The 25,027-nt window shown below is 40.1% G+C and overlaps 1 protein-coding gene across 2 annotated transcripts in view; it reads left to right on the top strand.

Moving 5' to 3' along the window:
* The window catches only part of PIK3C2A (phosphatidylinositol-4-phosphate 3-kinase catalytic subunit type 2 alpha), a 93,645-nt gene that overhangs the window by 15,612 nt on the left and 53,006 nt on the right, over positions 1-25,027 (top strand). For both annotated transcript variants that reach the window (XM_084771560.1, XM_084771561.1), the window contains 3 exons: positions 4,931-6,063; positions 16,700-16,803; positions 24,538-24,695. In XM_084771560.1, the coding sequence (XP_084627686.1) occupies positions 4,993-6,063; positions 16,700-16,803; positions 24,538-24,695 (1,333 nt within the window). In that variant the 5' untranslated portion in view covers positions 4,931-4,992. The remainder of the gene's footprint in view (positions 1-4,930; positions 6,064-16,699; positions 16,804-24,537; positions 24,696-25,027) is intronic.

Here is a 25,027-nt window from a genome sequence, read left to right as displayed (position 1 = left end):
GTTGTTAGAATTATGCATCTATTTGTTTTCATTAATAAAGTTGTTGAAAATTGAAATTTTCATTTAAAGTATGTACATTCTGTGTCTTCCGTATTACCTTTGTGACACATTAGTGTTTAATACCAAAATATTTGGCTTCTGTCTTTAAGTTTTAAAAATATTTATTTTATGTATATGAGTGCTCTGTCTATGTGTACACTTGTATGCCAGAAGAGGGCACCAGATCTCAGTATAGATGGTTGTGAACCACCATGTGTTTGCTGGGAATCGAACTCAGGACCTCTGAAAGAGCAGATGGTGCACTTAACCTCTGAGCCATTTCTCCTGCCACTGGCTTCTCTCTTTAGATGGATGAGTTTTCCCTTCCCATGAATCAGAGATAGAATGTTCTCTTTTCATCTGCTGGTGTTTCCATCTTTAACTGAGATGGAACCACCTATATTCAGTTCTCTGTTGCCATATTCTTTCTAGTGTTCAAGATAATTGCCTTTTTCTACTTATTCTAAACCCAATGTTGTGATTTTTTTTTAAAGGAAAGGACAAATTGTTAATAAATGAACACATTTTCCTTGTTTTTGTTTTTTAATTTGAGCTTCTCTTTAATAAAAGGAAGGGTATGTTTGGTCACTAAAATTTTGATTGTAGAAGTGAGAAAGAATTCTTGTCTTTGGTGAAATCATAAATGTGCTAGTCATTTGTTGATGGTAAATTAATTGACAAATTCTGTATGTTATGACTACATAGCAGTGTTAATTGCCTCGTGATGGGACTAAAGTGAAATTTATCAGTATAGGAAATAAAAGTTCAAGATTAAAGAAGATATTTGATATTTATGATGGATAAGTTATGGTGATTTAAGCCTAGACTGGTTTAGGTCATTGAAAAGTGCATCATGTAAATTAGTAGTGCTTGAATTCATTCCACTTGCCATCTGCAGTAAGCTTATTTTTATTGTGCTTTTTAGGCTTATTTATTTTATGAGTATGAGTGCTCTGCATATATGTATGCATGACATTTGTATGACTGGTGCATTGCAGGTCAGAAGAGGCTGTCAGGTCCCCTGGAACTGCAGCTAGAGATGGTCGGAATCACCATGTGAATTCTGGGAGACAAAACCAGGTCTTCTGAAAGAGCAAGTGCTCTTAAGTTCTGAGCCATTTTTCCAGCCCCTCCCTGCTCCAAATTTAGGCATGTTATATAACTCTGCTTATGTTTCTTCATTTGTGACCCAGAGATATTAGCAATAGGGCTTTGTAAAATTTGTGAGGATTAAATTGCTAATGTACTATGTGACAGCATCTTTTATTCTCTACCTCTACCTAAATAGAAATATGTAGGTACTTACTATGGTTTTTTTTTTAAATCAAGCATTAGTAACTATAGTTTCCATAATTGGGCCGGGGGGGGGGGGGGAGGGGGGACATGTAGGCCAGAAGTCAACCTTGAGTGTCCTTCCTCAGGGGCTGTCCACCTCTTTTTGAGACAGGGTCACTCACTGGAAGTTAGCCGATTAGACTAGGCTGGCTGACCGTGACTACAGGGATCCACCTACATGTAACACCTCCCCATGTTGGCATCGTAAGCCTTCACCACCATGCCTGGGTTTTCACATGGGTGCTGAGGATCAAACTCAGGCCCTCACAGCAAGCACTTCACTAATTTACCTGTCGTCCCAGCTGCATAATTTTATTTCTAATGCATAATCGGTTCCGTATCATTGTCATATTAGAATAATGTCTTTTTTAAAAGTGATTTTATTGTCTGAATATTTAAGACAGATGTATGGCATTAGAGCAGAGGCCATGGATGACTCATTCTTTCAATGTAAAGAAGGACCTGCTTAGTTTTATAATAATGAGCCATTGAAACTCATCTATCACAGTCAGGTGGAATTTAGTATCATCCTCATCATTTCTGATACTCAAGATGCTTGTGGGCAGCAACTGCTTTTTTTGTTTTTTGTTTTTCAGATTTATTTATTACATATACAGTGTTCTGCCTGCACACCAGACGAGGACATCAGATCACATTATAGATGGTTGTGAGCCACCATGTGGTTGCTACAAATTGAACTCAGGACCTTTGGAGGAGCAGCCAGTGCTCTTAATCACTGAGCGATCTCCAGCCAAATGGTAGAGATCCTCCAGGAGATCATCAGGGGCAAGGCCTTTGGACTTAAAGATTCTTAAAAATTTTATGGCTGAATGTGAAGCAGACCTGTGCCACACCTTAAGTCCGTCAAGATCACACCGATTTCTGAGGGTGTCAGGCCTTTCTTGGCCAGTTTGTAAATATGCTCCTGGATACTGTCAGCTGTCCCTTTCAGCCAGGTGTAGGTGTAGGCAGTAGAACAGTAGAGCAGAGCCAACTTGGACAGGCCCTTCCAAGAAACAAGTGTGCAAGCCTTGGTGGTGACTGGCAGCAAAGAGAGTTGTGTCTATTGTTGAACTATAACTTTAAAATCGTGTTTGTGTGTAGGTGACAGAATTTAGAACACAACCTACAAAAATTGGCTTTCTCTTCAGGAATTGGCTTTCTTTTTCAACCATGTGAGTACTGAGGCTTTAACTCAGGTTCTCAGGTCTGGCTGAAACTGCCTTTACCCACTGGCTCTGTTTCCTGTTTTTGACAGAGTCTGGCTTTATAGTACAAGCTAGACTGGGGACTCATGGCTGGCCCCCTGGAGCTCCCCGGATCCTCATCCTCCAGTGTTCTTCAGGGAGACAACCGTGCCCAGCCAAGTATCTTGAATTGTTAACATCAGAAAGCTTTTAGCTGAGTAACAAGCTGACTTGTTTTATTTTTCCTCAGGTTTAAATTTAAATTGTGAATCAATGTCTAGCACAAAAGGAACAAGGAGCTTTTAAATTAATTTCTCTGTTTTAGAGTGTGCAAATGGTGTCCAAAAGTTGGTTGGCTAGTTTAATTGCCCTATTATAGAGAATTTTAGCATAGCTATAGCCTTTGTGATCATAAGTTAGTAATAAATACTAATTATAGCATTATTTCTTTAATTTGGCTTTTAATTTTTTAACCTTTAAAATTAAAATGAGGAACTTTGAAACATTTTTACTTGCAAAAAGATAATATATTCCCTTCCTGTTTAATTAAAACAAAACAATTATTTGGGGGCTTGTGGGATGATGACTCAGCAGTTTAAAAGTATTTGTTCTTACAAAGGAACTAGATCTTATTTCCAGCACTTGCATGTCAGTTCGCAACCCCCTGTGACCCCAGCTCCAGGATGTCCAATGCGTTTTGCTGACCTCCATAGGCACCAGGCATGCATGTGGTACACAAACACACATGCAGGGAAAACACTCATACAGATAAAAAATTATAATAATACTAAAATGAATAAGAATTAAATTTTTATTATGTGTATAGGTGTTTTGTATACACGTATGTGTACCACTTTACAGAAGAGGGCAGTGTGTCCCCTGGAACTAGAGTTCCAGTTACAAACCTTTGTGTGGGTGCTCGGAATGGAACCTGAGTCCTCTAGAAGAGCATCCAGTGCTTTTAACCAGTGAGTCATTGTTCTAGCCCTTCTCACCTGTCTTTTTTAACAAGTTCTCATGGTTTTTGCTTTCCTTTTATTGAAAAATAGTTGTTTTTTCCCTCACATAATGTATTGATTACAGTTTTCCCTTTCTCTTCTTCCCTCCCCTTGCCTCTCCACCTCCCCTTCCATCTGGCTCACTCCCTTTCTGTCTCTCCATAGAAAGCAAACAGGCTTCTAGGGGATAACAGTAAAAATATGACAACATAAAATATCAGCATTGGATGAGACCCAAAAGCAGAAGGAAAAGAGCAAAAGAATCAGTGGACAGGGTCTCATGTTAGCAGAGATTGGCCCTGAACTCACTATGTAGCTGAGGATGATCTTGAACTTCTGATTCTTCTGCCTCCACTTATAGTAGTTGTCTTAGAGAGATACATATTTTCATTTACTGTTAAGGAGAAGGTTTAAACTTTTTTCATGGGTAAAAATAAATATTTTAAGGATAAGTTTTATCAATATAACTGCAAAGAAATTGAATAGATGTGTAATCAAAACTGTATGGTAAATTGAGTTATAATAATCTTTGAATAAGTGTAATATTACAACTTTTTATAATTTTAAAACTTGTCCTATTGTTCTAAGCTATGCTACTTTGTACATTTTTTAACATTTCTGTGGTATAATAAAAGGTTCAATAAGTTTTTATAGATTTTGATCAAATAACAGTTGTTTATTTTATTGATTGATAAAGTTTGCTTTTGAGCACTCTAATATCAAGAAGACCATAACTATTTTGACTTTTTACTTGTATAATTCCTGCCTTGGAAATATGTGAATGGTTCTTAAGTCATTTCATGCCAGAAATAAAGCCAGTGTCACTGGGAAATGACAGCCGTTGTGACAGCCGACATGAATTACTCTGCCAAGAATTTTGATAACTCAGGAAGTGGGATAAAGTAAGTGTATTGTTTCAGGATCTTCTGAGCCCAGAAGTGGATATGGTGTTATGTGCTTCTCCATTAGGATTTCACGAAACCTGTCACAGTATATTATTTGGTGTGTGTTATTTTAAGTGGCTTCAAAAATTCAGTAATCTAGGATGGATTTTATTTAATTTAGTTACTTGTGTTTTGAGATGGTATATCACTGTGTAGCCCTGGCTGGTCTGGAGCTCACTGTGTAGTAATCTAGGATGGGTTTTATTTAATTTAGTTACTTGCTTTTTGAGATGGTGTATCGCTGTGTAGCCCTGGCTGGTCTGGAGCTCACTGTGTAGACCATGCCGGTCTTAAACTCAGAGAGACCTGCCTCCCTCTTCAGCTTAAAGGCTGGGCGTTTGCCATCACACCCAGCAGGGATAGGTTTAAACAAAAAAATTTGTGTTTAGAAAATCTAACTGAGTGTTATGTTTATTTTTATGTATAGGCCCCGGTATTTTGGAAGCCAGAAGAAAAAAAAGACTTAAAAGTTTGGTCTCTTTTGTGGACATGGCTCAGATTTCCAACAACAGTGAATTTAAGCAGTGTTCATCTTCTCATCCAGAACCAGTAAGAACCAAAGATGTGGGCCGAGCGGAAGCATTGCAGATGGAAGCAGAGGCTTTAGCAAAGCTGCAGAAGGACAGACGGATGACTGACAGTCCGAGAGGCTTTGAGCTGACGAGCAGCACTAGACAAAGAACACCAAGTTTTACCAAGCAGGATTATGATCTCATGGTGTTTCCTGAGTCAGATTCCCAAAAACGAGCAGTAGATATTGATGTAGAAAAGCTCACCCAAGCTGAGCTTGAGAAGATATTGCTGGACGACAGTTTTGAAACTAGAAACCCCCCTGCATTGCCAGTTACTCCTGCTCTGAGCCCTTCGTTTTCAGCACAGCTGTGTCTTAGACCGACTGTTGAAAGAGTGCAGTGGCCCCCTGCATTCTGTGGGCCCTCCACATACACTGTACCTTCTATTTATCCTTCAGCACACAACAAACAGGCCACATTCCAGAATGGCTTCAGCCCAAGGGTGCCTACTTTCCCATCTACAGAACCTATCTATTTAAGACTTCCAGGACAGTCTCCATATTTTTCATATCCTTTGACACCTGCCACACCATTTCATCCACAAGGAAGTTTACCAATCTATCGGCCACTAGTCAGTCCTGACATGGCAAAACTATTTGACAAAATAGCAAGCACATCGGAATTTTTAAAAAATGGGAAAGCAAGGACTGACTTGGAGATAGCAAACTCGAAAGCTTCAGTTTGTAATCTACAGGCATCCCCGAAGTCTGAAGACATCAGTAAGTTTGACTGGTTGGACTTGGATCCTCTAAGTAAGCCTAAGGTAGACAGTGTGGAGGCGTTAGACCATGAAGAAGAGAAGAAGAATCCAGTGTTGCTGGCGGAGGATCCTTGGGATGCTGTTCTTCTTGAAGAGAGATCTCCAGTGAATTGTCACCTGGACTGGAAGGTGAATGGAAAATCCCTTTCTGGGGCAACTGTAACAAGAAGCCAGTCTTTAAACATGCGAACAGCTCCAGTTACAAAAGCCCAGGGCCAAGTATCTCAGGTACAGTCTCTCCTTGCTAACTCCTTAAATTCAGTAGTAAAACAGAGTGCATATTTGTGTGAATGATTTGTTAGGAGAAAAAAAAAGGTTTTTTTTTTTTTTTAAATCTTGCTCTTCTTTGCTTCCAAGGCCGCTTTGGTTCTTTTGTTGTGTGGCAAAAGATTAAATGTGATTAGGCCAACTGAAAATTTGCTTAGTTTTTTGTAAGACTAAATAAAACCTAGTTAGTGCTCACCTCTAATCCCAGCACTAAGAATGCAGAGGCAGGTGGAACTCTGTGAGTTTGAGGCCATCCTGTTCTACATGGTGACTACTAGACTAGTCAGGGTTACTTACATAAAGAGACCTTGCCTCAAAACACAAAAAACACCAAGTAAGACCAGCCTAGTTGAAGATCTGTCATCACTGAAGAAACAGAAGATATTCTTAGTCGCTCTATATTACCTTATATGTAAACTTTTCCTTTTCTTCTCTTTTATTTCAGGGCAAGCAAGAAATTTTGTCTGTCATTCATTGTACAAATTCCAATATATTTTCTTTTGTTATTAAATCATGAAAGCCACAAAGAAAAACATAACTTCAGGGAGCCAGGAAAAGGGCCGTTTAAAGGCTTTTCCTTAAATAACTGTGTTGATGAAGGAGAAGAATGGGGTAGAGTGTAGAGGTTATCACTAGCTTATGTGGGTTTTTTTTTTAATTCTTTGAGGTTTTTTTTTTTTAATTAGGAATTTAATTTTATGTGTGTGGGTGTTTCACCAGCTTGTATGTCTGTGCCACACACATGTGCAGTGCATGTGGAGGCCAAAAGACGGCATCTGAATTACAGACGGTTGTGAGCCACCGTGTGGGTGCTGGGAACTGAACCTGGTTGTTGCCGGTGTTCAAACTGCCCTCAAACTTCAAATGGCCCTCCCAATAGAGCCTGCCAAAGTGCTGCGATTACAGGTGTGAGACACTTAGTTAAGGGTTACTGGAAATAGTAGTATATGTTGCTCAGAAGAGAGTCAGGCACAGTTTAGGATTTTCCTTTACAAACATACTGTTCTAAATACTGTACTTTTATGATATCTGTAGATCTTGGAAACGTTTAAAGATTAAAAAAGAAAAACACCCAAACATGGTAGTTCACACCTTTTCCCCAGCACTTGGGAAGCAGAGGCAGGCAGATCTCTGATTTTGAGGCTACCCTGGTTTATATAGCAGTTTATGGTCCACCAAGGCTGCATAGTGAGTCCAGGACAGCCAAGGCTACACAGAGAAATTCTGTCTCAAAAGCAAAACAAAACAAAACAAAACAGAAAAAAAAGAAAGAAAGAAAGAAAGAAAGAAAAAAAGGGGGCCAATATACCTGAGTGGATCATATGGTAATTTGTGTACAGTTCGTTGTTTTGTTTGGTTGTGGTTATAGAATTTCTCTCTGTAGCCCAGGCTGGCTTTGAACTCATGCTCTTCCTCCATCAGCCTCCTAAGGACTGGTGTTTCAGACAGAGTTGCTGATAGGCCCAAGTATATGTGCTGTTTCCCTAGCATTGCTGATTACATTACTACCAGTAATGGATGAAAGTTCAGGGTTCTCCAGGTTCTTTCCAACACTTACTGCTTTCCATTTTCTTAAGTTGATTATTCTTTCATGGCTTTTGTTTGTTTTTCTATGGTATTATGTATTAAATCCAGTGCCTTTAGGGAGCTTAACAAGCTGTCTACAACTGAGCTGTCCTCTAGCCCTCCATTTTATGTATTGACTGGCCATCACTGTCCTTTATGGCAGAGGTACACACAGTCGTCTTGATGGCTGCTGAGTTGTTTGTATGAGACAGAGTTTCACTCTATTAAACTCACATGCCTCTCACGCTGTCTTCAAACTGTTAGCAATCCTCCTGTCTCATCTTAGGATTATAGGCCATCTCTCACCATGGCAGGCTGAGAAATATCTATTTAAGATCTTTGTCTACTTTTTAAAAAATGAATTATTCATAGCAGTCTTATTCATAAAGATTCAAAGTAGAAACTGCCCAAATGCCACAAGTAGGAAAAACAAAAGCACACATATTGATTGAAAGAAATTCAATCTAAAGATCCATACAGGGCTTGGCCTGGTGTCGCGGTCTGTAATCTCAAAATTTAGGAGGCTGAGTCAGCATGAGTGCTACAAGCTCTGAGGCCAGGATGAGTTACATAGTGGCCAACCAGGGCTAAGGCCTTGCCTCAGAGTTAACAACAGCAGCTCCACTTCCACTGTGTATGTGCTGTATATTTCCAGCTATATGAAGCCTTCTTAAGAGGCAAATGAGGGACTGGAGCAGTGGTTCAGTTGTTAAGAACACTGGCTACTCTTCCAGAGGACCTGGGTTCAATTCCCAGCACCTGCACAGTGGTCTGTAATTCCAGTCTTAGGGGAGCTAATGCCTTCTTCTGGCTTTCTAGAGGCACCAGACTTGGACATGATGCACAACATATATGCAGACAAAACAACCATATCCATTAAATAAATCAATAATTCTTAAAGGGGGCAAATGTGTAGAAAAAGGAAGCAGATTAGTGTCAGCATGGGCTAGATTTCTGTATATGGAATGGCATAACAGTGCAGGCTCTTTGAAATAATGAAACCATTCTGAAATTGTTGATGATTGCACAAAATTTTGAATGTCTTGAAAGCTGCAGAATAACACAGTTTTAAATGGTTAAAATTGTGACTTTTATGTTTTGTGAATATTACCTAAATTTTTTAAGTGAGGAGAGGGGAAGAAGGGAAGTTAGTCATCCCCAGAGCTTCCACCTTGAAGTAAAATTGGCCACATGTTAATAGCTGTTGGAGCCAAATACATGGGTATTTTCTATTATTTTCTTTTTATGTGTATTTCAGATTTTCCATAGTAACATTTTATTCTTCCAGGGGAAGGAAAGGAAATTACTTGTTAGAAGCAATGATCTGGTGTCTGGATTTTTGGAAGTAATAAGCTCCTTGTTACAGAAGATACTCAGACGTGTACTAAAAGTCAGCTGCTTGTATGTCATCGTGTTCTGCGAAGCTTAGACCACTCAATTCTGATTTGGGGTTAGGGTGGAAGAATGTGGAATTTGATAGTTTTCAAAACTTCCCCTAAATGGTCCTCATGATGCCTGACTCCTTTGGACTCTCCTGATAGAAGACTTGAAAGTCCCTTCATGCTTTAGGAGTCTGTGAAGCGAGGGGTGTGGGCAGATGCAGAGGAAGGCTAACTCAGAACATGGCTGTTCTGGCAAGAGATGACATCCAAAGACCTTCTAGGTCTGTGTGATCCGCCAGGAGACAAGGGCAAACAGAGGTGCGTTCAAGGCCAGCCTGGTATAGAGCAAGTATCAGGTAAAGAGAAGCTTAGGGACAGGCGTGGTGGTACATGCCTTCAATCCCAAATGAAAGTAAAGTTACTTTGTAGAAGGAAGCACTGGTGTTTGAAAGTGATGTCTAGTTGAGTGCCAGAAAAGGTGATGAATCAGAGAAGATTTGACAGAATAGGATATGCCCAACTCTCACGAGAAGAGAGAGGGAAGGGAAGCTACTTTATAAGCATCTTTACAGAGAGGAGGCAGTTTTACTGGGACAGTAATGGAGAGATGGGCTGCAGAGAGAGAACTCAGGTAAAGATGTAACAAGCCAGAAAATGAAAGATGATTAGAGCAGATTGCTGAGTTAGTTTGAGGCCAAGCAGGGCGGGAAGAGGAGCCAGATTGAGTAAGTCAGCTGGGAGAGGAGTTTGATCCAGAACAGCTGAGTTGAACCTGTCAGCCCAGAGCTCAGAGAAAACAAAGGGTGAGTTTATTAAGCTGCAAGTCTCAGGCTGAAAACATTCTAGGCCTAGGTTAGATTTGTATGGAGGCTAGAAGCTTCCAGGACTAGATCTAGGTTACCAGAAGGAAGCAGTAAGCCTCCCAGACAACAGTTGAGCCAGGAGAGTAAAAGTTACTTTTACAGGACGATAAGTAGCAAACTAGAGCATGCTGGGAATAGATTCTTTAAGGCCTTTCTACCCATAATTAGATTGCAAAGACTGGTCACTGTCCACCCTTTGCTTTGATGAGGGAAGGGGAGTGATGTTTATGCATGTCTGCCCTGTGTGACTCTTTTCCTGCTTCTTTTAAATGTTTCTCACTTCAAATGCACCATCAATACTATTTTTCCCCCCTGTAAATTGAGAATTAGTAACTTAATTTTACAGTTCGTGTCTCAAAAGTAGAACAAGTGCAGATAGGGAGGAAAATTCAAGTAGACAAGTTTGATATCTAATTATCTGCAAAGAAATCTATAAGTAGCTGTTTCATACACTTGGGTTGCAAACATAATTATTAGAAGCACTAAATCAGTTGTATATACAGAAATGACTTAACAGTTTAAAATTTTCGTTTATTGTTTATTTGTGCATATGTGCACAGGAGTGACTGCAGGAGTCAGTCCTGCAGTGTACCTAACTCGGGACCGAGCTGGGCAGCAAGCACCTTCACCTTCTAAGTTATATCTTACCTATCACTTTTTGTTTGTTTGTTTTTAGTTTTTCGAGACAAAGTTTCTCTGTTATCTTGGCAGTCCTAGGCTTGCTTTGTAGACCAGGCTGTCCTCAAAACTCACAGCGATCCACCAGCCTCTGCCTCCCAAGTGCTGGGATTTAAGGCGTGCATCACCACGCCCAGCCTTTTTTTTTTTTTTGAGCTAGAGCCTTGATATGTAGCTCAGGCCAGCCTCAATTTTTCTCGAGATGCCAAGATATTATACTGTTCATGAGATCTCATACTGACTGTGCATGTATAACATGAATTCAGTCCCCAGAACCTGTGTAAAGATGGAAGGAGAGAACTGACCCCACAGCGTTGAATTCTGACCTCTGACCTCCACACATGCATGGTGACACTCAGGCACGTACATACTTACACACACACACACACACACACTGACATCATACATATGCACTATAATAAGAAAAGGAAGTTTGGTTTATGTAGTCCAAAGGTAAAGAGGATAACAATAACAGGCTGACTTTGGAAGTCACTGGAATAGGGTTTTCATATGCTCACACACAGCCCAGTCTCTGTCTGTTTACAAGCCATTTCCCAGAAGTTTTTGCTTTCTGTTGGGAAACAGCATTGCAGTCCCTATTCTCCATAATTACTGCATGTACTTGAGTGTTCATTTCCTGTTAGAAATTCTGTGTGTTAAAAACCACACTCTAAAGAGTATTTTTCTTCTCACTCAGCAGGCTTACTTCCTGTTTCCTCTTAGTGTATTTTGTTTGGTTAATAATAATCTAAATACTTAAGTGCAGTTTTTGTGTGTGGCCAAAACCAGGAAAAGAAACAGCATTAAGAAGATGTTTAGTACTTTAAGTTAAATCAGATGTGGTGATCGATAACTATTTTAGCTTATTGAACTGATTTCAGAGATTTCAATGGTAGGATTGGATAGCACTCAAAATGTGTTTTTGAAGGTTGGAAATGGTAGCACACATCTAAGATATTTGGAGCTAAGGAGATGACTCCATTGTCAGGAGCATTTATTGCTTTCAGAGGACCCAGCTCAGTTCCCAGCAACAACTATCTGTAACTCCACATGGAGGTTTGAGTAGGGAGTGGCCCTATTAGAAGGTGTGGTCTTGTTGGAGGAACTGTGTCATTGTGAAGGTGGCACACAGTCTCCTGCTGCTCCCTTCGGATCAAGATGGAGAACTCTCAGCTTCTTCCCTAGTACCCTGTCTGCCTGCATGCCATGTTTCCTCCCATGATGTTGGACCAAACCTCTGAAGTTGTAAGGCAGCCCCAGTTAAATGTTTTGCTTTAGAAGAGTTGCCATAAAACCAAAGCATCTGACTGATTCCCTGTTCTTGCTTCCTTAGCCTCCACGCATACACATGCAGGTAAAAAATGCGTAAAATTAAATTAAATTCCAGTGCATGGGACACCAAGGGAGGAAGATCATCCTCTTGCCTATTTTTTTTTCCAAGACAGGGTTTCTCTGTGTAGCCTTGGCTGTCCGGGACTCTCTGTAGACCAGGCTGGCCTCGAACTCCTAGTGATCCGCCTGCCTCTGCCTCCCGAGTGCTGGGATTAAAGGCGTGCACCACCACGCCCAGCCTACCCGATTGCCTTTAGATTCAAACTTGATGATACATTGGCTCTTTCCAGGTGTTAAACTTCCTGGACTCATCCTGTGCAGTCATTCTGGACTCATTACCATGTGCTGATTTGGGGATATCTTGGTCTTGTACTGGCACGAGAAAATTCCTCATAACCAGTCTTTTCCTCTAAAAGAGGAAATGGGAGGAAGAAAGCAGGCGTAGGTCTTATCTCTCTCTCTATCAGCTATAACCCCTGGCATGTCCCTTAGCTTCACAGAGTGAATCTTCTGTTGATGGAGTTTAGTTAGCCCAAGTTCCCTTTGGTTGAGGTGTTCTCTTAAAATGATTATAATGGATACCAAAAGTCATTAGGAGACAGAAACAGACAGACAGAGACATCCTGTAGAGAATTACATAAATAAGATGATGCCTAAATCTGTTTTTAGTCTCTGGAATTTCTAGAATATGACATTTCTAGGGAAGAAACTTTGGGTTGGAATTTCAAACATATGTTTACTAGAAAACTTAGTATCTTCCCCTACAGCCATTTTTTATTCTGTGTATTGGCTGACAGCATTAGCAATTTTATTGATTACTGTGTCTTTTTTATTTGTTTAAAAAAAAGAATGACTGAGGGTGGAAAAATGACTCAGTGGCTAAGAACACTTCATCTTGCAAAGGACCTGAGTTCAGTTTCTTGCCCTTTTTTCCCCCAAGATAGGGTTTCTCTGTGTAGCCTTGGCTGTCCGGTACTCTCTCTGTAGATCAGGCTGGCCTCGAACTCCTAGTGATCTGCCTGCCTCATGAAGGCTCACAGACATCTATAATTTCAGTTCCAGAGGATCTGATGTCTTCTGCCGACCTCCATGGGCTTACAGATGGTACAGACATATATGTGAGCAAAATACCCATACACATTAAATAAATAAATAATAAATAAATAAATAAATAAATAAATAAATGTTTTAGAATATGTAGCGTGTTATAAGTATTAGTCATTTTCAGACCTGACCTCTAAAGAACTTGATCCAGAAAGGGGATTAGGGGTGAAAGGCAGTATCAAACAGAAAGCCTTGAGTGCCACAAAAGAAAAGTCTTCAGGATTGATGGAGACAAAGGCTAGTTGGTGCTTTTAGTTGTTGGTTTTGCATTTAGGGATACAGTAGAACATGGCTCAAAAGAATAGGTAAAAAATTGTATTTTTCCAGAGAGAGGGAAGGACTTAAATGGCTGTACACATGCCTACAGCCCCAACACTTGTGAAACTGAGGAAGAGAAGGATTCTAAGATTGAGGCCAGCCTGGGATACATAGTGAGACCCTACAAAACAAAAACAAAGTTAGTGTCAAACATCTGAGATAACCTAGGTAGCTTTATCTTTTAAACCCATTATGTAAATAAAACTTTTAAAATTGTATTATCTTGATATTGTTTCTGTCTAGCCCATTGAAATTCAGTAACTTAACAAAAGGAGGGACATCTTTAATAAAGAGTATCATGAAAAACATGCACTTTCAAATTAAAAAGTATAAACATACCATTAAAGAGATTGGGAGTCTATTCAACAGTAGGTTTCATGTCATTACCTCCACAAAAGTCACAGTTGTTTTCTAGCTTTTTCTGGTTGGTTTTTGTTTGTGGATTGGGGGTGGCTGTTTGGTTTTGGTTTTGGTTTTGGTTTGTTTGTTTTTGAGACAGTTTTCTAACCTCAGGCTATCCTCAGATTTTCTGTGCAGCTGAAGCTGGACATGATCCTTCTGCTAGGAGGGAGAGCTTTCTCCCTTACACCAAGCGATGCCCTCCCCTTTCAGGGAGACCTTAAGTGTGAGTCATGTCTTCCATATCCCCATTTGTAAAACAAGTTACAGTAGTACCCATCTAAAGCTGGGCACCATGGCACACACCTGTGATCCCAGCACTCGGCAGCCAAAGGCAGGTGGATGGATCTCTGTGAGTTCCAAGGCTAGCCTGATCTACAAAGCAAGTCCAGGACAGCCAACTCTGCACAGAGAAACCCTGTCTTTTTTTTTTTTAACAGTTTATTTTTATTTTATGTACATTGGTGTCTGCCTGCATGTGCATCTGTGTGAGGGTGCCAGGCCCCTGGAACTGGAATTACAGACAGTTGTGAGCTGCCGTGTGAGTGCTGGGAACTGAACCGGCTGGGTGCCTTGAAAGAGCAGCCAGTGATCTTTTTGGTTTGGTTTGGTTTGGTTTGGTTTTGGTTTTTCGAGACAAGGTTTCTCTGTGATACCCTTGGCTGTCCTGGGCTCACTTTGTAGACCAGGCTGGCCTTGAACTCACAGTGACCGCCTGCTTCTGCCTCCCAAGTGCTGGAATTAAAGGTGTGCACCACCACACCTGGCTTTTAGGGGCTTATTTTTAAAAATACAGTTTCTTAAATTCCTTAAATGTTTTGTTGTTTTGTGAAATGTGTGGATTTGGTTCTTTGGTTGGTTGATTTGGTTTGGTTTGGTTTGGTTTTGGTTTATTTGTTTATTTGGTTTTGGTTTTTGGTTTTTTGAGACAGGGTTTCTCTCCCCTCTCCCTCTCCCCAAGAGCCAGGGCAGGGGTTGTTACACTTTTAATAAGCATGTAGAAGTGCCACTCAGTGTGCCCTAAAAACTTACTAGGTTTTTTGTTATTTTGGTTTTTTACATGCTATGAGGGTAGATGAAGAGGAAGACATTTTGGCAAAGAGAAAGTTCAGAGCAAGAGTAAGCCCCATTGTGTTTTATATGAGCAGGATATGATTCAAGCATAGAAGTCAGTAGAAAGGTTAGACAAGTCAGATTGGAGTAGACAGTGGCTGATTTAACGAGTTTAAGAATAGAAGATTTGCATTTTTAAATTTAAATTTAATATACCAGCTACAAAATAGTCTATTTTAACTGTCTTTTCCAGGAGCTGTGCTAATCTTACTTGTGACTTTGTAAATTGTTGCCCCCGATGTGCATATCACATTCTAGCAGAAAGGCCTCTGCCACTGTTTAAATGAAGGAAGGTTATAAAGTAATAGTTGCCCTTAAAGTTTTAATTTAAGCATCTTGATAAGCATCAAGATCATCAAAATCTATTGACTTTTGACATTTATATGCTGCTTCTTTGCTTTTTACATTTAGTGTTTTAAGAAATAATGTTAGTTTATTTTACCATAATTAATGTTTTTGGTAGCAAAAGAAATTTTTACATTTATTTAGTGTGTTTGTGTGTGTGTGTGTGTGTGTGTGTGTGCGTGTGCGTGCACATTCACAAAAATCAGACAGTTTTCAAGAATACCTATCTATTTCCATCATGTGGGATTGAATTTAGGTACCTTTTTTACCTGCTGAGCTGTCTTTCTGTTCCCACTTATTTTTTATTACTCATTTGTTTTGTTTTGTTTTTTTCCCATGTGGGATATTGATCCCAGGGTCTGTTTCATGTCTCTGCCACTGAGTTAATGCTTTGGCTCTTTATTCACTTAGTTTGGATTGAAATTATTCCTAATTTTATTTTATTTTATTTTTACTTACTTTTTTTTTTTTTTTTTTTTTCTGAGACAGGGTTTCTCTGTGTAGCCTTGGCTGTCCTGGACACACTTTGTAGACCAGACTGGCCTTGAACTCACAGTGATCCACCTGCCTCTGCCTCCCGAGTGCTGGGATTAAAGGTGTGCGCCACCACTGGCCCGCGAAACTATTTCTAATTTTAAAGGAAATTTATATTTTAAATTTGTTCCAAATCAAATATTTCTATGTTGCGTGTTAAAATAACTCTAAGTAAACTCTACCATTTAGCTGCTATTGGGTGACACATTGATCTCCTTAAATACTGCAAACAGATTCTGACCAAATTTAACTTATAAAGGACTGTTAGGAAGTTTATGTATGTTTGCTAACATTTAAAAAAAAAAAAAAAGTACATTGTCCTAAAACTCATTCTCTACCTAAAATGCCAGTTCTTCTCTTGGAACTTAAAGAGGATATATGTAGACATGCTGGTTTAGTAGAGTCCCAAATGAGCTTGATCTTTTCCCTTTCTTAAGATAGATGACAGTCTTTTAGTTTTATTCAGCTGCTAGCTCACTGAAATGTTTAGAGTAGAACATCACTGTTCTAGCTGATCATACGTATGGTCATAATTTTTATCAATTAAAAACAATGAGTTAATACCAATATTAGTTGATACTTTAACAGGACAGGAATTCCCTTTTTCTTGACTTTCTTTGTTTTCTGAGATGGGTTCTCGATTCTATACAAGCTACGCTGAGTTGGAGATCCTCCTGACTCGGCTACGTACAAAGAAATAGGTGTTTTTATCCAGTTGTAGTGGTTCCTGCTTGTAATGCACATGCTTGTAAAGCCAAGGCAGGAGGATCACTGACGTCTGAGCACTGCTTGAGTTATAGGATAAGATGCTGTGTCAAAGCCACTTTAGAAAGTTCTGCTGCTTAAACGATTCTTCTTACCTCTGTAATTTTGTATAGCTTCATAAAACTGGCTTGTGAGGTGCTACTATGTAGCAGTTTGGAGATCTTTGACTTTAAAATAAAACCACTTTTTTGATTACAGAAAGACCCAAATGGGACCAGTAGTTTGCCAACTGGAAGTTCTCTTCTACAAGAATTTGAAGTACAGAATGAGGAGGTGGCAGCTTTTTGTCAATCCATTATGAAGTAAGGAATTTTTCTTTATAAATTGTAGATTCTTTACGTTGAAATGGTCATTTTTTAAAAAATTCAGAGTTGGGTAAGGCAGAGGCAGCATATCTGTGAGTTCCAAGCCAGCCAAGGTTACACAGTGAAACCTTGTCTTTAAAAAAAAAAAAAAGAACAAAAACAAAACCCAAACTTGCTACTTCGTGCCAATACTAAAATTTGTAAGTTTTTTCCTTCTTGTGGCTGACATGTGGAAGCAGACAGCTAGTTGGCCCCTGACTACAAGCCACGGATGGCAGCTAGTTGGCCCCTAACCGACTACAAGCCACGGATGGGCCTAGACTCTTATTGTTGGGTTTCTGATGTGTAAGAAAGAAATGAGACTAGGAGCGCTTTTCTGACCCTCTATTAAACAAGTGAAATTTTGGCTTTTTTATGTGCTTCCATACACCTAGAAAGTGTCTGATTTTGTTTTTAGACAAAATTCCATCTTCTCAAAAAAAATTCTTTTTGTTTGGTTCAGGTTTTGGAGACATGATTTCCCTTTGTAGCCCAGATTGGCCTCAAAGTCTAAATCTTGCCGCCTCGCCCTCCTGAGTTCTAGGTTTATAGGCATACGTAACTGTGCCCATTTTCTCAGAAACTATCTAGCATTCAGAATGCTATTCCACTTATTTAATTAAAATATCTCTTCTAAATACTAGAAAAAATATAGCTCTTAAATGTTTTTTTACTCTCGTATGTCTTGCTTAGTATTGATTTTTGCTTTTGTTTTGGTTATTTGGTTTTTGGCTTAGTTTTGTTTTTTGAGACAGGGTTTCTTTGATTAGCCTTGGCTGTTTTGGACTCACTTTGTAGACCAGGATGGTCTCGAACTCACAGAGATCCACCTGCCTCTGCCTCCTTGAGTGCTGGGATTGCAGGTGTGTGCCACCTCACCCGGCTGGGTTTTGTTACTGTTGTTTAGAGATGAGGTCTCTAGCCCAGGCCAGCCTCAAACTCCTGTGTGGCTGGGGATGATCCTGAACTTTAGTTGTTCCTGCTTCCACCAAGGGCTGGGATTGCAGTCATGAACTACCACATCCAGTGCTATGCAGTAATGGAGAGCAGAGCCCAGGCCTTACTCACGGGAAGCAGGTGCTCTACTGACCAAGAGCTGTGTTGTCAGCCCTCATACCATGTTCTCTGTAGATGGAAACTAAACTCCAGGGAAGCACCTAACAAAGTTTTCTCTGCTGTCAATAGCATCTTCTGTGCCTGTGATTAAATGTTTGTTTCTGTTACATGATTGTATCAGTTAGGGCTTGTGTTATTCTACTGTGGGATCAGGGGATCAAACTCAAGTTGTCAGGTTTGTGCATCAAACATTTGCCTGCTAAACTATCCTGCCGTCCCTGTTGTGTTGTATGAGACAGAGGAGGCCTCACTCTATAGCCCTGCTAGACCAATCCTGCCTCAGCTTTCCTAGTGCTGGAGTAACAGTATGCACCACCGTCCCACCTTGAATTCACCTTTTCTTTTAAATTAAAGAAATATATATATATATATATATATATATATATATATATCTTTCTGCCTGTACTTCCCAAATCTTCAGATTACGTACAGACTTCCACCATGGAGGCTCAAATTCACAATTTTCTCCTTCCTCTAGACCCTTCCCTTTCTTACCACACCCATCCTCCATGGGGTTCAGCTTCATTTTCTCCTACTGCACATGGCACTTTTTGTTTTTGTTTTTGTTTTCGAGACAGGGTCTCTCTGTGTAGCCCTGGCTGTCCTGGACTCACTTTGTAGACCAGGCTGGCCTCGAACTCACAGAGATCCACCTGCCTCTGCTTCCTGAGTGCTGGGATTAACGCTGTAACTGGCACTTTTTAAGACAGGCTATAGCCGCTGACTTTATTTTCTGATGTTTTTGCTAGCAGAGAGGTAAAATGAGCTTAGCCAGTCAAACAGAAAAGTTATGCAAAAGACTGGTGCAGCAAACTTCAAGGCAGAGAGGACAAAATCTGCTCTCTCATTCAGGGAAAGCCATTACCACCAGGGAATTAATTCTGAATCTAGAGCCGTCTTCAGTAAAAAGATCTCCTTTTTAAGCAGGTCATGGGGCGGAGGCAGGGGGGACAGATCATTTTTGAGTATATATTCTGCTTAATGATCTAGGGGTAATCTCTTACTTTAAGGGCTTGGAAATAATGTTACATTCCTTACATTGTTTCTTCCTCCATCCCCCAACAAGTGGTTTCCATTGGACTGCTTTTAACTAAGTACTGTAGTTGGAAGATTAAGCTCTTTATGATCTGCCTTTTGAGTTGTAGAGCTAGAGCTCAATTCACAAACCTCCCAGCTTAGCTCAGTGATGACAGTGACGACAGTAACGACAGTGTTGACAGTGACGACAGTGGCGACAGTGACGACAGTGAGTGACGACAGTGGTCCTTATTTGGCTCGGACGCCTACATTCTATAACTTCTTAGTGGATGTCTGAACCTGAATACTGAGTCCTATGTAAGCTATTTCGTAAAACATATATGTCTGAAAAAAAATAATAGGGATGACTCAAGTGGCTCAGTAGGTAAAGGTGCTTGTCACCAAGCTTATGACCCAAGTTTGATTCCAGAAATCTGTTCCCTCTGGTTGTTCTCTGGCTTTCACCTATATGCTGTCTTCTCACATAAGTTTCAAAAAATTTTTTTTCTTTAAAATTTCCTTTATTATTTTATGTGTGTGTTTCGCCTGTGTGTAAGTAAGTATAGCTGGTGCCAGAAGAGAGTGTTGGGTGCCCTGGGATTGGCATTACAGGCAGTTGTAAGCTACCGTAGGGGTGCTGGGAATTGACCCTGGGTCATCTGCAAGAGCAGCAAGTGCTTTTAGAGAGCCAACTCTCTAGCCAGTTGCTGTTTATTAAATGGTATGACCTAATAAATGTTTATTATTAGGTTTATTATTACATCAGTATTATCTAACCCGCTTCAATCAATAAAGACACAGAAACCTGATACGTTTTAGAGTAGTCTTATCACATAGGGCAGGGCAGATATTAACTGCCAAGTTACCTTCCATCTCATGCCATCTGCTTCTAATAATTTCTATCTGGGCTACCTTCCATCCATAATCCCCAAATACTTTCTAAGGTTGTTCATATGGGCCATTTTTTTCATGTTGAACTTCAGAGTTCCTCCTCTAGGCCCATGTGGCTGGCTCCTATCCCATGACAATCCCCCAGCACCTCTGCACCTCTCCTTCCCAAGATCCTCTCTGTCCGGCAAACCCTCAAACTTTTGTTCCACCCCTTCCTTCTGCCCTGCCCAGATGTTGGCTTGCTTATTTATTTATTTTTTTTATTTATTTATCTTTCTTTCTTTTCTTTTCTTTCTTTCTTTCTTTCTTTTTTTTTTTTTTCAAGACAGGGTTTCTCTGGGTAGCCTTGGGTTTCCTAGACTCACTGTGTAGAGCAGGCTGGCCTCGAACTCACAGCGATCCACCTGCCCCTGCTTCCAGAGTATGGGGATTAAAGGCGTGCGCCACCATGCCCAGCCTGACAATTTGCTTGTAAACAGTAATAATCTTGGGGAGCAAGCAATTACCAGATACAAAGCACCAGCCCATACTCCAACACTAGCCCCCTCAGATAAGTTTTTAAGTTAAAAAATTAGTAATTTATGTATGACAACAGTAATTTAGCATCAGTCTTAGCAGCCTGGGCACAAGGATTGTTTTCTTCCCTTATTGGTTCACAGTGTTTCCTTTTTGCTGACTGATTTGAGAACCACAGTTGATAGGACAGTAGCTAGAATTGAGTAAGGAGACAGCTGCATTTATTTACATATATACATATTTATACTCAGAGTGGCTTGTTTAATATGTAACTCTGAGTGAACCAAATAGAAAATGAGCCCTTATTCCCTGGCTCTCAGTAATATATAGTATGGTTGCAGCCACTATCAGGACAGTAAGAACTAGAGGTTTCTGAAGCCATGTTCCATGAGTTTTCCTTTCGCCCTGGAAACATGGGGACTCAGCACATATGATCCTCAAAAGTGGCTGCTTTTCTCTTGCGTAGTTTCCTCATAACCTCAGTGGACTTCACACACACACACACACACACACACACACACACACTCTCTCTCTCTCTCTCTCTCTCTCTCTCTCTAAAATAGCCTCAGCCCTTCCTCCCAAGCTGGGAGTTGAACCCTGGACCTCACATATGCCACACAAACACTGTACCACTAACACTAAAGTTCTTGTCTCTCTTCCTCGCTCCCCCTTTGAGACAAAAACTGACTTTGTAGCCCAGGCTGGCCTCGTCTATAATTTTCTACAATGCCTCACCCTGTGGGGAATTGAACCAAGTGTGCATACAGCAACTGAGCTACAGCCATAGTACCCAGTTTGTGCTTTTAGAAAGTCTTCTGAAATTGTGCGTGCCAACATTGTGATTCAGCTGTGAAGACAGTGTCAGACTACTAGGGTGCTGGGTGTGCTTACAGTCGAAAGTGCAGTATAGCATTTTAAACAAGTTAGTGCCAGTTTTAGGCCTGGGCTTTTGTTACTGTTATTGTAAATGAAATTACAGAATTGAACTAGTGAAGGTCTTCTACTTTAACTTAGGACTGCCTTTCATTGTATTTGTTACTTTTTCTTTTGCTTTTTTTTAATGTTTGTTTGGATTGGTTTTTGTTGGTTTTTTTTTCCCCTGAGACAGGGTTTCTCTGTGTAGCCTTGGCTGTCCTGGACTACCTTTGTAGACCAGGCTGGCCTGGAGATCCACCTGCCTCTGCCTCCTGAGGACTGGAATTACAGTTGTGGGCCACCGCTGCCTGGCTTGTTTACCTACTAGATCTGGTTGTAGTCTAGAGAAAAGTTTCTAAAAGAATGTTTCTGTATTAGACTTGTTTTGGAATAATGAAGATTGAACCTAGGTCACTAGGCATGCCTTCTAGCGCCGCGCGCCAGCCCTGGCCTGTGGTTATTGCTGCTTCCTCTATGTTTCTACAGTACAAAATGAGAAGCTATATTTTATGCCTACCTTTTCTTCATATGTGATTCAGTGCTCACATATAATCATCTTCTTATGATTAGGGGATGTTAGTTGTGCAGAAAAGGTTTCATTGCAGCATACAGCTAACACTGAGCATACCCCTCCCCAACAGTATCGTAATCTCAAGCCGTTCCATATGTTAGCCAAGATTGATTTCATCTTTGGATTATTTGTTGGGTGCTGTTTCCTTCAATCCAGTCTCACCTTGAACTTGCTATAGAACCAACCGATAATGAGGTCGAACTGTCAATCCTCTGTTCTCAGCCATTTCTCAGATTCATTATCTGCATATTTTGATGGATCTATTTTACAAACTCTGTTTCTTAATCTAATATTTTTGAGACGGGATCTCACTGTGTCCCCGTAGCTAACTAGAACACTCTTGGTAGAGCAGGCTGGCCTCAAATTCATAGAAATCTGCCTACCTGTGCCTCCTGAGTGCTGCATTAACAGCCCAGCTCTACTTCTTGAATTAGAAAACAAGACAATGCCAACTGTGTATGAAATAATAAAAATAAGCCATTGCAAGCTTACTGTGTTAGGAAGGGATAAGCTTGGTGGCAACTAAAATACCTTATAGTGCCCCTATGTAATATAGCACTAATATCAATTCAGCTTATATCACTTTGATCATGTTTCATCTTTTTAAAGAATTATTTGTAAATTTTGCTTATATATGCTTGTGTATGGTTATGTGCATGTGATTGTTGGTGCTGGTAAAGGCCAGAGACATTGGATCCCCTGGAGCTGGACTTAGAAGTAATTGTGATCCACCTGACATAAGTATTGAAAATCAAGCTTGGGTCCTCTGCAAGAACTGTATACAGTTTTAACCATTCTCCATTTGAGCCATCTCTCCGATTCCATATTTTATCTTTTAAAAAAAAAGATTGATTTACAATATTCTGTCTGCATGTGTGTCAGAAGAGGGTACCAGATCTCATTATGGATGGTTATGAACCACCATGTGGTTGCTGGGTATTGAACTCAGGACCTGTGGAAGAGCAGCCATATTTCTTAACCTCTGAGCCATCTCTCTAGCCCCGTATTTTATCTTTGTAATACTGGATCCCCCCCCCCCTCTCTCTCTGTCTCTCTCTCTCTCTGTGTGTGTGTGTGTGTGTGTGTGTCTCTTCTAATGTTTCAATGTAGAAACCACATTTATTCTTTCACTAATTCATTTATTTTATAAGATATTTACAGTATTTGTTATGTAGTAGGCACTAATATAAACTTATTTTACATATTCTTATAACAACTCAGAGAAATAAATTGTCATATTACTCTGAAGCAAGAGAGTATCAGTAACTTAACTGGGTTTACACAGCTAACAAATATTAAAACAAGCTTCAAGATCAAGTAGTCTGCCTTACAAGTTTTGTATTAATGGTTAAATTTGCTCTTATCTCAAGCTGTTTTATTCTCTCCGTTTGCCTTGAATAGTTTAATATCTATAGAAGCACATAGACAGTATTTCCAGCACACATTCTATTTAAGGCCTCATGAAAAACAGATGATGACTAAATATAGAGCTGAGTGGTAATGTATATGCCTAGGTGCCTGACATGTATGAGATCTCGGGTTCAATCCCCAGCACTGCAACAAACAAACAAACAACAACAAAACCATTGAGGCGAGGGGACTGAAACCTTTTACCAACTTCCAGGGAAAAGTCAGCTACAGGGCCTGTGACAGTGTTTCCAGTGTGCATCGACAGTGTTAAATCTCCCCTACCTTAAAAATGATTATTTCATTTATTTGATCATTATGTATGCTTACGTGTTTATGAGTAAGTGTGAACTGATGTGAGGGTGGACATGCCGTGGCAAGTGTGTGAAGAACACCTGGCTTTTTTCTCATATTTGTGATGAGCCACATATTACATTCATGTATTTGCACCTAACTGTGTTGCTCCTATGGATACCTTTGCATGTGACTCCTAACTTTTAAGGTACCCTTGTAGCGTACTGTTAAAGGCCTTGTAACACTATGAAAACTTACTTTTTAAGATTTTTTTTCTTGTCTTACAACCACAAACAATGTTTATAGGAGGAAAAAAAAAAGTCCTGCTTAGAAAAAAATATTTGGCCAGGTGTGGTCGCGCACACCTTTAATCCCAGCACTCGGGAGGCAGAGGCAGGCAAATCTCTGTGAGTTTGAGGACAGCCTGGTCTACAAAGCGAGTCCAGGACAGCCAAGGCTACACAGAGAAACCCTGTCTCAACCCCTCCCCCCAAAAAAAAAGAAAAGAAAAGAAAAAAGGAAAAAATATTTTAAAAGGACAGAATATTTTTATCCCTCTGGTATTTATAATTTTAGTTAATGTTTTTCATAACATCAATAATTCAGTTAAAATGGGTCACTTTATGCAGTTGCCTTGGTACAGCCTAGGAGTTAAAGCAGAGGACCTCATTTGAAGCCAGCCATCTCTGGAACATGCCTGGCTCTTGTTGACAGTGTTACCAAAGATATGCTGGCACTAGTTCATCCCTCCTTTTCTTTGGTTCCCCTTCATTTAAAAGACACATGCTGCTATTTGGAGCTTTCACAGGAGCTCATTCACTGCCATTCTCACGAGCTTCTCTGGAGCTGGACAAAGACACAGAACTGAGTAGCTGGAAGCATGTAAAGCCTTGTTCAGGGGTTTCAAGTGCAGCTTTTAAAAACCTTCTTAAAAATGTATTTAATCTCTTCTTTCTTGTGAACAGATTGAAGACCAAATTTCCATGTACTGATCACTGCACAAACCCAGGCTACCTGTTGAGTCCAGTCACTGTGCAGAGGGGTGTGTGTGGGGAGAGTGCCAGTGTGAAAGTCTCCATCGAGATTGAAGGCTTTCAACTGCCAGTTACTTTTACATGCGATGGTAAGTTTTGCGTTGACTAAGAATAAAATGTTTCAATGTCAATATAGCCTTTTCTTTTCATAAGCCATTTTGTTATCATCAGTTATCTTTTTACAAATTTTGCATTCATTTGGGAAGTTTTCTGGTAAGTGAGCCAGGTCACTGTAGGATTGTTTCTGTGAATGTAATAAATTCTTAGCCAAGGCTCAAAGCTTAGCTATCAGAACTAATTTCAATACTTTCCTTTTCTGGCCAGAAAGGTGCTTTCTTACAGAGCTGTCAGTGCCATGAACCTTCATACCACTTCCTAATCTCCTCTGCAGGAAGGGTGTTAATTTTCCTTTCCACGCTTG

The sequence above is a fragment of the Acomys minous genome (assembly GCF_964271855.1).
Source record: "Acomys minous genome assembly, chromosome: 2".
In the NCBI taxonomy this organism is placed as follows: Eukaryota; Metazoa; Chordata; class Mammalia; order Rodentia; family Muridae; genus Acomys; species Acomys minous.
The sequence above is the reverse complement of the archived record's forward strand: the minus strand, read 5'-3'. Positions and strand labels throughout refer to the sequence as shown.